Source organism: Aspergillus pseudotamarii (assembly GCF_009193445.1).
Source record: "Aspergillus pseudotamarii strain CBS 117625 unplaced genomic scaffold BDV38scaffold_82, whole genome shotgun sequence".
Classification (NCBI taxonomy): Eukaryota; Fungi; Ascomycota; class Eurotiomycetes; order Eurotiales; family Aspergillaceae; genus Aspergillus; species Aspergillus pseudotamarii.
This window is the reverse complement of record NW_022475096.1, coordinates 16,716-27,690: the sequence shown is the minus strand read 5'-3', so window position 1 is coordinate 27,690 and position 10,975 is coordinate 16,716. Positions and strand designations below refer to the sequence as shown.

General features: G+C 46.3%; 4 protein-coding genes across 4 annotated transcripts; 3 read left to right on the top strand and 1 right to left on the bottom strand.

Moving 5' to 3' along the window:
- Positions 1-632: 632 nt before the first annotated feature.
- BDV38DRAFT_287696 (GABA permease GabA) lies at positions 633-3,431 on the top strand (the record flags this gene model as incomplete). Its single annotated transcript, XM_032060919.1, has 19 exons — positions 633-733; positions 798-831; positions 961-1,030; positions 1,128-1,200; positions 1,257-1,285; positions 1,408-1,472; positions 1,522-1,593; positions 1,648-1,762; positions 1,826-1,904; positions 1,959-1,993; positions 2,073-2,101; positions 2,156-2,188; positions 2,242-2,266; positions 2,323-2,524; positions 2,584-2,661; positions 2,722-2,850; positions 2,907-3,054; positions 3,108-3,186; positions 3,253-3,431. 19 exons carry the CDS (start codon positions 633-635, stop codon positions 3,429-3,431), a joined length of 1,575 nt encoding a protein of 524 aa, XP_031908523.1.
- A 57-nt stretch (positions 3,432-3,488) lies between these two features.
- BDV38DRAFT_209777 (questin oxidase family protein) lies at positions 3,489-5,486 on the top strand. The gene is made up of 4 exons (XM_032052594.1): positions 3,489-4,008; positions 4,064-4,209; positions 4,287-4,414; positions 4,469-5,486. Exons 1-4 carry the CDS (start codon positions 3,805-3,807, stop codon positions 5,218-5,220), a joined length of 1,230 nt encoding a protein of 409 aa, XP_031908522.1. The 5' UTR covers positions 3,489-3,804; the 3' UTR covers positions 5,221-5,486.
- Positions 5,487-5,752: 266 nt separating this feature from the next.
- On the top strand, positions 5,753-7,779 carry BDV38DRAFT_275065 (HECT-type E3 ubiquitin transferase; the record flags this gene model as incomplete). Its single annotated transcript, XM_032057948.1, has 4 exons — positions 5,753-6,672; positions 7,112-7,382; positions 7,452-7,659; positions 7,691-7,779. The coding sequence occupies 4 exons, from the start codon at positions 5,753-5,755 to the stop codon at positions 7,777-7,779; spliced, it is 1,488 nt and encodes a 495-aa protein (XP_031908521.1).
- A 781-nt stretch (positions 7,780-8,560) lies between these two features.
- On the bottom strand, positions 8,561-9,935 carry BDV38DRAFT_287693 (TauD/TfdA dioxygenase family protein; the record flags this gene model as incomplete). The annotated part of the gene is made up of 5 exons (XM_032060918.1): positions 8,561-8,674; positions 8,726-8,859; positions 8,915-9,406; positions 9,467-9,672; positions 9,736-9,935. 5 exons carry the CDS (start codon positions 9,933-9,935, stop codon positions 8,561-8,563), a joined length of 1,146 nt encoding a protein of 381 aa, XP_031908520.1.
- Between the last annotated feature and the right edge of the window lie 1,040 nt (positions 9,936-10,975).

The window sequence follows — 10,975 nt, the reverse complement described above, 5'->3', positions numbered from 1 at the left end:
TTCCTCTGGACCGAAGCTTGGGTTCCATATCTTAATACCTTAATCACTGCGGATCCACCAATTGACTTGTTCTCACTGGCCTTCGGCGCCTGGTGCTCGGCGATGATGGCGAATCATAGCGCTGCGCGATAAAATATACCTCTGATCTGCTCCATCCATGGACTTCCATACGCTTTTCTTATCGGAGCTACTCCGGAGTATGTCGCTATCAAGAGTTAAGATTGACCCCATTGCACATTAGGTAACCGCGGTCCTGTCGCCACTATCCCCCGCAATCCGCGGTGGACCCGTTTTTCCCAGAACGCTTGATGGCCGAGTTTGGGGGGAATGTTGGGTTATATCCCCGAGAATGATTGACCCCGGTGGAGGAAACAGGGAAAAGGGATCAGTGTGCCTCATGGTGGAGGGTTGTGTCTGTGGTGTGCTGTTCTATTCTCTTTTCCACCTTCTTCTCCTCCCCTTCCTTTCCAATACCTAGTCCAATTGAGTCGACCTCCTTTGATAGTATTTTCTCCCAATCTGGCTCTTTTTTGGTTAGGTCTTTGATCAATTGTCTTCTTGTTTTTTTTTTTTTTTTTTTTTTATTTTTTTTTTTTTTTTTTTTTTTAATAACGTGCACAACTATCCTTGCAATGGCTGATACGTCTGCCATGAAAGACATACGGGGGGACGATGATGCTCAGTTGGCGGCCATGGGCCATAAGGCCGAGTTGAAGCGAAATTTCTCACTTTTGTATGTTCCAGTATCTCTAAGCATCTTGCTCGAATCGAGACTGACTCTCGCCTACCTAACTCAGGTCTATGTTAGGACTGGCTTTTGCTATTCTAAATGTATGTGACACAACGCAAAGACTCCTTCACCATTGGACGCCTCATGAGCAATGCTGCAGGGGCACGTTGGGGAAAGGCATACCAAGCCACGAGACCTTGGAAAGTAATTAACTTTAATTCTGGTTACAGTCTTGGACCGCTCTATCGGCGAGCTTATCTCTTAGCCTACCGTCTGGAGGCTGTGTAAGCGTGGTCTGGGGTAAGATGATCCTCCTTTATGCTCTCTTGCTTCTTTTCTATATCTTAGTTACTTCAAAATGCTATATGTAGCTCCCCACTGACTTAGTTTTCTACAGGCTTGATCACGGCAGGTGTATGTAACCTTTGTATAGCAACTTCGCTTGCGGAGTTCTTGTCCGCTTATCCCACGTGAGTACAACTCGGGCATACATCTTGTCCCTTGTCTTGTCTGACTGTGAATGTAGGGCTGGTGGACAATACCATTGGGTTGCAGGTAAGCCTCTCCTAAGCATCTTCGTGGAAGTTCTTGAGTCGTGACTAACAACCTGGCCTAACAGTTAGTAAGTATTCAACGTCACTATACTCAACCCCATGCAATATGCTGAACATCATAAGTTTCTTGGGAACGATGGATGCCCATACTTTCATGGATCACCGGCTGGGCCAATGTTTCTGGCTGGGTAGGTTGACACGACCTATGTCGGGAATAATCCAGGCTAATCGTTCTAGCTTGCATTGACCGCTACCGGTGGGCTGCTGGGCAGCGAGTTGATTCTGGGCATAATCTCATTAATGCATCCGGTAACAACCCCATACTTCATTAGGTCGACCTCTCCCGCTGACTATTCTCGTCAGACCTTTGAAGCACAGCGTTGGCATCAATTTTTGATTTATACCGGCTACAATATTGCTGCATTCATCATCAACGCCATCATGAACAATGGTCTTCCGTACTTCACTAAGGGTGCCTGTAAGTTAGACCTGTGTCCCTATGTCTTTTTTGAAGCGGATAAAAGTGCTGAATCTACTCAAGTTATTTGGTCCTTATCCGGATTTGCCATCGTCTCGATAACGCTTCTTGCATGCTCGTCACCCAACTACAACTCGGGCGAGTAAGGCTCACATTCATTATTCCGGTTCCGTATTTAGTGTACTGACCAAATTAGGTTTGTGTTTGGAAAATTTATCAATGAAACAGGATGTATGCTGATTTGCTCCCCCCCCCCTCACCCCTACCCCTCTCTCTGTTTGGTCTTTGGGTGGGGACTAATTGACTGTAGGGCCGGATGGCGTTGCTTGGCTACTTGGAGTACGTTGTGCGCAGTGGATTTGCTGACGAATTGCATTTCTAACTCATATGTAGCTTCTCCAAGGTGGACTTGGTCTTACGGGCTTTGTAAGTTATCGTCATTCGCTCAGTTCTATATCCAGTCACTAATCAATGTATAGGATGGGGTTGCCCATATGATCGAAGGTATGCAATATATATAACGCGCGGAAAGCTGCGTTACTAATTTGACTCTGTTACAGAAATCCCCAATCCATCTGTCGTGGGCCCTAAGATTATGATAGGGTGCGTGTGTATCGGTACGGTGACGGGCTCTATCTTTTTGATTGTACTCCTCTTTGTTGCCGGTGACATCTACGAAGTCATCGACTCTGCTGCAGGTTGTCTTCTGCAGATCTTCAAGGATGCAACGGGAAACAATGCCGGCTCAATCTGTCTTCTAATGTATGTTGTTCCTCTTCTGGCTATCAGCGCCAAGTACATAACTAACTAATAACGCATAGGTTCCCCCTTGTTTGCATTCTTTTCGCAGCCACTAGTATTATGACCACCAGTAGCCGTATGATCTACGCTTTTGCAAGGTGAATATGATTGTCTCTGAGTTATACCTCTTGTGAAGCAAAACTGATGACTAGGGGCAGAGATGGCGGCCTTCCTGCTTCCCCCTTCTTTTCTAGGGTTCATCCGAAGCTCAATGTTCCCCTGAATGCCTTGTACCTGACGTTTGCTACTATCACTGTCTTCGGCCTTATTTTCCTTGGGTCTTCGAGGTTAGTTTTCCTATTATAAACGCACTATAGCACTACATTTTTACTAACCCGGGCAGTGCGTTCAACGCTATTATCTCATCATCAGTAGTGATGCTTGACATCGCATACGGTATTCCGATTGCAGTGAACTGCCTACGTGGTCGCACTATGCTGCCTGAACGCTCATTTGTTCTCCCCAATACTTTAGGCTGGATCGCCAACATAGTACGCCCGGCCAGAATAATCAAGGCAGGGACATTAGCTAACACTACTTATAGATTTCTCTTGCCTACATCAGCCTCACGACTGTGCTATTCCTCTTCCCTCCAGTGCTACCTGCGACCGGTAGCAGTATGAGTGAGTGTCACCGATTGTATCCGAGTTAATTGCCGAAGGGACTGCTGACCGAATATGTTTTATTAGACTACTGTGTCGCTGCTTTTGGTATTATTTTTGTCATCTCGACATTTCAATGGATTGTTGATGGCCGCAAGAACTTCACTGGCCCACGGGCTGATGTGGATATCCTTGCAGGCGTAATTGAAGAAGTGCCCACCCACACTGGGACCGCTGAAAACCATGGGAAAAGCGATGGGAAATGAAATTACAATGACTAGTAAGCCTGGATATACTAGTGCTTAGCTTATTATGACCCTACACGACAGAACATAGAACTTCAAGAAATGTATACTTCTGTATAAATATGTTTTACATGAACGGGTGACGTCACACAAGGTCACCTAAGGCACTCAGGCCACCCAGGTCTCATCCAATTCGCCCCAACAACTTTCTTTCCCCACACTTTGCTGGGATCGCCAGAACGACAGCATCCAACGCGGTTCATTTTGGTATAATATATTGTAATACCGCTTGAACAATCTAAAAAGGACACAGGGTGCCGAACACTGTTAGAAGTTGAACTTAACTTGAGGAGCTCCACACAGGAGCCATACTACTCACTCAACCGTTATAGCCATGTTATCTATCTCGTTGCCTTCCTTAAAGAACTTCTTGCCATGGCGCGATCGAACATTTATTGATATCCCGCCAGTCAGGATTCATGAGATCGATACAGCACAAGAGAAGCCGGCTCGGGCTTTGAAACATTTGCTGAAGCTGAACCATGCTAACTACTCCGTACTGTACAATGAGCGGAAGTTCCATAACCATGCGCCTCATGTAAGCCATACTCTATCATATCTTTCATACTGAAAGCAGAGTTGACTCTATGTAGATACTGAGCTCTTCTTTCCTGCAAGGAGCAGATGCGGATGACCTAAATCGTATCTACGAGGCCGAGTCTAAGCTTTTGGACCCCTGGGTTGATTCTCCAGGTGAAATTAGTACTTATGACTGGAGAGACTACTTGGGCCATCGAGAGTATGTATCCTTACTGCGTCCCTGGGCTTACGTATGAGATAGCCTTTAATAGACAGACGTTTTTAACGCCGTTCTAGATACCAAAGAGCGTTTGTGGACTTTTTCGAGGACGAGCTTGTCCGTCACGGATATGACTGGAAGCAAGTCCTCGCAGATTATCTATTTTCTGGGAAGGAGCCGTTGTTCAATTCCCTCGTTGATGATCGTAAGATGATCCCAGTTGAGTTAATGGCAGTTCAATAAAGCTGACATGGCTTAGTTGGTCACCCTTTAATCCACCTCGCCTATGCATTCGAGGTGTCTAGCCGTGAAGTCGCCATGGAAGCCCTTGCCCTTGCAGCTACATGCTATGGGAAAATGCATAAGTATATAGACGATCCTTCTTACTCACAGGCAGAATCTCTATACTCTTCCACCTCCCTACTTGACGTTCTAAACAAGGTACGGTCCGACAAACAGTTCAACGGCCTCTTCGGGACCCCAGGCGACAACAACATGGACACGATTCTACGTCACCATGAAGCCGCCCTCCTCAATCACTGGAATGCGTGGAAGATTGAAGATCCTGTGCAACAATTCCGCGAAAGCCAGGAGCTCGCCGTGGCGCTTTTAACCGCCACTCAAACTCAAACATCGGACAAGTATGACTTTTTCCTCGTCCACACGTTGACAACCAGCCATGCTGTCCGTATTCTCCTACCGCTTATCCCAACACGCTTTCAATATGCACTTGTCAGACAGTGGTGGCTTCTGACTCTGGTCGTATACATTGCGCAACTAAGACCGGAAGTAAAACTCGAACAGATTAAGGACTACGACTTGAAAGGAAGAGACTGGAGATGGACGGCGCAAAAGGCCGTCAAGGGCGAACATTCGACAGATGCCCATTACGTCAAGGCAATCCGTGCGTGTAAGGAAGCTGCTGCGACATGGGGAGACCCGGAACAGTACTATTTAAAAGCGGCTGTCAAGTTCGGTGAGGAGTTCAATGGTTGGGGAGGATTCGTTTGATCAATGGCAGATTTGCTCTTGTCATCTTCGCTCAAATCGACTTTAATGGCATAGTGACAGACGACATAATGTACGATAAGCATGGTTTTTGGATATTGGAAACGTCCGATTATGTTTCCTTTCTGATCAATTTGTGACAAATAACATCTGGAAAAGCATTGAGTTGGACTTAGAACCATCAGTGACCCCATATTGAGAATCAGATATGAATCTCTATTCTACTCACTAGATAATATTGATCACAAGCTCCATTTAAATCCCTACATTCCATGGCATTGCCTTTTTTGTCAAGTACTCAATAGATCTTACAACTCTGCCTGAGGCATTAAGATCATGGACAATAACACGTGATGCACGTTTAGAGCTTGTTTAATAAAGTAATTTTGGAGCAATTTGACCATAGTATCTCAACATCCGTGACCACAGTCGCTTTCTACAACTTATGTCCATAAATTGACTTTAATAAAAGACCATACTAATAAAGGCAGCTAACAGTTCAATCAGACCATAACTTCGCATACATTTTCATATAATGTCTGCAGTGCAGCAACAAAACGAGCCTACTGCGCTCTATCTACACGCCGAACTTCTCCCTAACATCCGCCACATTACTCTCTACGTGTCACTGCCAGAGGCGATACGATCGCAAAATGTTCGACCGGAGATCTGTCTATCCGATTCGCGTCGTGCCATTACAATATCTCTCCCATTGCCGTACGACCATGTCACAGATACGATTAAGTTGCCAGCCCGAGTTAATGAAGCATCTCGGCTGGCCTTGAGCGTAGCTGGACATCGAGCTACGGATCCTCGGAACCGTGGGCATGGCCAGCTGGAATATTCGTTTAGAATGCAGATTGATGATGAAGATGATTCGTTGCTCTCTCGAGAAGAGCATATGGATAGCTTTGTACCGTGGACCGCGACCGACATGACTTCCTGTTCTAAGCTTCGTTGCCGCCATTGTAGGAATATTGTCCTCGATTCGTATGTGTCGTGTGGTTCTGGTGCTGGAGAAAAGGGTATGCAGGGGTGGATGTGGAAGGATTTGCCTAGTGGAAATTGGGCTGAGATGATGGATTTCTGGCACTGCCACAAGCCTGATCCTCATGAGGGCCATGATCATCATGCAAATGGTGCTACAGCTGAAGACCAGAATGCTACAGTTAAGGGATACGGTGCTGCGAATCAGGTGGTCGCAACTGCAGGGACTGTTCTTGTGGACGTCGCAACATTTCTGCTCACAGATTCCGACTGTAGAGGCTTGAAACAGGTAAGCAGGATATTTCTTCCGGTTGATTTTCATCTGGGATTGTTTTGTTGTTGTACCTTTTGCACACCATCCCTAGGTCTTTATACTTCAACCCTACCTCAATGCATGACCTGGGTAAAAAAAGAAGGAGGCCATTTCATAACCATGCTTTGGTCTTCGATACAATTGCCCTACAACTAGTGCGTCTTGGTTTTCATTTCGGTCAGACATCTGTTATAGAGGTTAAATGGCATCACGGCCCGGTGCAGTTATCTTCTCCGTGATGGATTTCGCACTTCGCCGTGGTTGCCGTTTGGTCTTCAACGTGTTTGGCTCGGGATCAAGATTTCGCCTCGCTGCATTTCTCCGTTGATTCAGTCTGCTCACCCAAAGTCATGGGATCAACGTGATTATAACGAGGTACATACCAACAAGAAATCTGGGAATAGGTTGGATGACTTTACCCTGAATCATCATATGATGATTAAGAAACAGATAGTAAACTATAGTACTTCACAAATATTAAAATGGCTGATCTTCATATGCGCTTCTTAATCATGCTACACCGTTTCCCTAGATTTGCAGCTTGCATAGCATCAGATTGCTGATAAATATACTCTATTAGGTTGAGACAAACAGTACAACAGCCTCTTCAACAGAAGCACAGATGGAGTTGCTTTGCGAGAATTGCAATAGCCTAGTGGGTGTTGAAGACACAGTTGCTAAAGGATGGCGACTATTCAAAACAAGCTTATCTGCAAGCAAGCAGTTGTCGGAAGGTGATTGCAAGAGCCTAGGATGGGAAAGCCATCCTTTAGAGGCAGTTGTAGCAGCACAATTGTTAGAGTTGATTGAAAGAGAAAGTGCTCGACGGTTTGCTCTCCACTGTGGACAAGGGGATGGGCTACTGGTAAGTTGATCTGTTGTTTTTCAGTCTCGTTTTATTTTTTATATATGTTTGTGACTCCTTGGCATATAGATCTGGGTCTTCAATCCGGACATGCGATATTCGAATTCTAGCTCGGACCATAGTATAACTGCGCAGCGGGCCATGAAAATCCTTTTCCAGGATGTTATCGATGTGGATGGGATGCTTCATCCGGATCGTGGCAAGGCGTCATCTTTGTCCCTGGAGGAACTTCGACTGCCACCTAGTGTCTTGTCTGCTATCTCGGAAACGTTGACGAGTAGGAACAGGATGCTACCAAAGTCAGCAAGGGAGTTTCGAGAATGGAAGGTTGGCATCATGCATCGACATGACCGGACAAAGAAAGTTTGAGAAGATAACCTCTAATGTATCTCCATAGAAAAAGGATCATTGCGCAAGTTTGCAGTCAACAACCCATGGGCTCATGCTCGACTCTCGTACCAAATCATATTTGACCTTGACCTTCTGCCAGTACTCGCTCTTCAAATGACGACTGACAGCCGAGAACCACAACTTCCGATAGCAACCAGCCATAGCGGTAAGGAAGATATCACCTGGGAACGCTTGGAGGATGTGTCAGCAGAACATACGGAAGTAGAAGATCCTGTTCACTCCCACACTTCAAGCGCCACCAAGTCTGGGAAGACCGTCAAACAACTTGTTGGCACCACGGGTCTCGAGTTGGCGAAGCAATCTTGATAAATCCTCCCAGTTCTTCTGACGAAAATCCACGAGAGACCTCGGGCAGCATACCATCCCCGTCTAAATGTACATCGCCTTGGCTGTCTAAGGCCATCATCCTCGGCAACTCTTTGGAGTGAACAGCTGCAACAAACTTCAAAGGTGAAGAGAAGAGGTTCAGTATCAATCATACGCTAAACCCTGAAAATTTAAACGGTTTACAAACCGAGACCGGCATTCCTTGAAAAAGTTGACAAACTATTCTGCGTTCTCTAAGAGCTCATACTTGTGGACTGTGAGACTTGCTGCTTCTAATTTTACTAGAAAGTGTCTCTGCTGTGAAGGCAACGCATATCAAAGTGCCAATAATTGATTCTTGCTCGTCAGCATAGATCGTCTCTATATAAAATATCATATATCTCAATACCATACTCGTATTTCCAATGCGGTAACCTAAAACATAGCAAAAGCACAGGCATCTACCCTTCGAATGGCGTTTCGTACGGTCTTTCCGCCTGTGGCGTGATTCTTGCGAGATGGCGCCTCTGACCATCCTCCCAGTCGAAAATGGCACTGTGTGCAGCAACTCGGTTCTAGAAAGCAATTAATACCCCTTACCTACAAACGGTCATATGTATACTTACATCCCAAACAACCACAGTATTCGGTCGCCACCTTACTCGAGTCTGAATATCTTGAGACAAGGCAATATGATCGTATAAGAATTTGAGGAGGAAGTCCGACTCTTCTTTCTTGTATCCAACGATGTATCGTGTAACTAATTGTTGTTAAAAAACCCAGTGACGGCTACACTGTTTCAAAAGAGGACTCACATTGTGGGTTCACGAAAAGAGCTTTCTCCCCAGTGACGGGATGTGTCCTCACAACCGGATGCTCGGTGGTAATTGGGTCGCGTCGTGCAATACCACCCTTATTCAAACTGTTGTTGACCTGTTCGACACCGGAGTGAACAGCCTTCAGGCCATGCAATCGCTTGCGGAATTCGGGTGACAATCGCCTGTAAGCCTGGGCCATGTTACAGAACAGAGTGTCTCCGCCGCTTGTCGGGCCATCCAACAAGTACAGGAATGTAGTGCCAGGAGGCTGTTTCTCGAAGGTAACATCAGAGTGCCAAGTAAGCGAGTTGGTGTGGGTTTCCAGGAATTCAGCTCCGCTCCTATCGTCTGCTCCACGGTGAACGAGATGAATCTCGGGGAAGCCCTTAGGTGCTCCAGAGCTCTGATGAATGTGGTGTCGACCGAAATAACCACCAAACTCAAGGGCTTTCTCGATGGGGAGTTGAGCGAAGTCCTGGTCTCGGAAAGCTGGAAAACTCCGTCAGTGAGTGTGATAAAAAATCATGCGTCTTATATGCTATGACATACCGACAACTTTCCTTTGGGCGATGTACAAAGCCAGCTGGTCTTTACCCTTATCGGTCAACTGGCTCAGTTGGATACCGTGAACTTCGCTACCAATGGTTGGGGTAAGCTCCTCCACCTCGCCCTTGCCCTCAGGGAAGAGATCTGGGAAAGTTTGGTCGGCATCCTTTCCATGGTCATAGTGCTCAAAGGGTTGAAGTGGTGGATATCTATCGAGTGGTGAGCTGCTATGCCCAAGCGATTAAACATGGTGCAATATCAGGATCCTATACTTCTCTGTTTCGTTATCCCAGACGGGGAGATAGTTCGGGAACGATGCCGGCGGCTGTTTTGTGGTACCTTTGATCTCATTATCATGTTGATAAGTTTCACGGTATCCTACTCCATTCTCCTTATTGTAACCAGCATCGGTTCTAAGGGAGGTCTTTGGTGCTGAGTGGAGTGAGACGGTCTCTGTTATAGATGGGGCCATCTTTGTAGATTTGCGTGAAAGTTGATGCTCTTTTGATTTGTCTTCTGTTCCAACAAGCATTGATCTAACGCTAGGAGCTATCTCCTAGATATATCCATCACATCACATTTAACCGTCCGTGTCAGATCCGATTATCCGTCTGATGGCCGATGATTGTGCAATATTTGCGGGGTATGTTCAATATCACGCCCTGTTCAAGCGTACATCTTGCAAGGAGTTTCATACATCGCGCGGGGTTACTGGGGATGACTGCCAGAACCAGCCAAGTACAACACAATGCTAAGAAAACGGCCGGTGAATCACAAAGCGATCTGATTGCGTGATGAGACAGGATTTGCGGAGTGAAAGCCTATCCATTGTATGCTGACTCGGCGTCGCAGAGCTCTGTCCCGGTTGTTTGTCCCGTGCTAAGTTCTGGATTCGAACCGATCAAGGAGACATACTTTTGTCTCATTTTCGTTGGGCAAATAGAAAACTGAAATACTCGGGCTGACGACAAGTAGAATATGGTCGATGCTTTTACTATCTAAGGTGATACGCGGCCGTGGTTGTTGTTGCAACTGCGGGCCAAGTATGACGTGCTAGCACGACCCATTCGCGCAACCCTAAGCTACAATCTAACCATACTCCGCTGCTGAATTTAATCCACGAAGCACACTAAAGTGGGCCTCCTCCATTTACCTAGGTAGAGGGTCAATGAAGGAGTTACTCGGCATGGAATCTACTGCGGTTACAATGATTGCCTCCCGCAACCATTCGCTTTTCGCATGTGTGAGCCTCAGAAAGGAAAATCAACAAACACTTCACCCTCAGTTTGTGAAAGGGAATAAGAGTCAGAGACACAAATTCTTGAGATTGCACATATCATGCAGCTTGTCCTAGCATAGTGCACAAGCCTCCAATCAGGGTTCGCCCTAATGTCGCAATGGTGATGGCGAAATATGCCACCATAAGCCAGTACGATGATGAAATTGGCCCTCCTTTGCGTTGCAGAGAAGGCAGCAGACCAGCTTCCCTTTGCTACTAACATGGACTCTGCG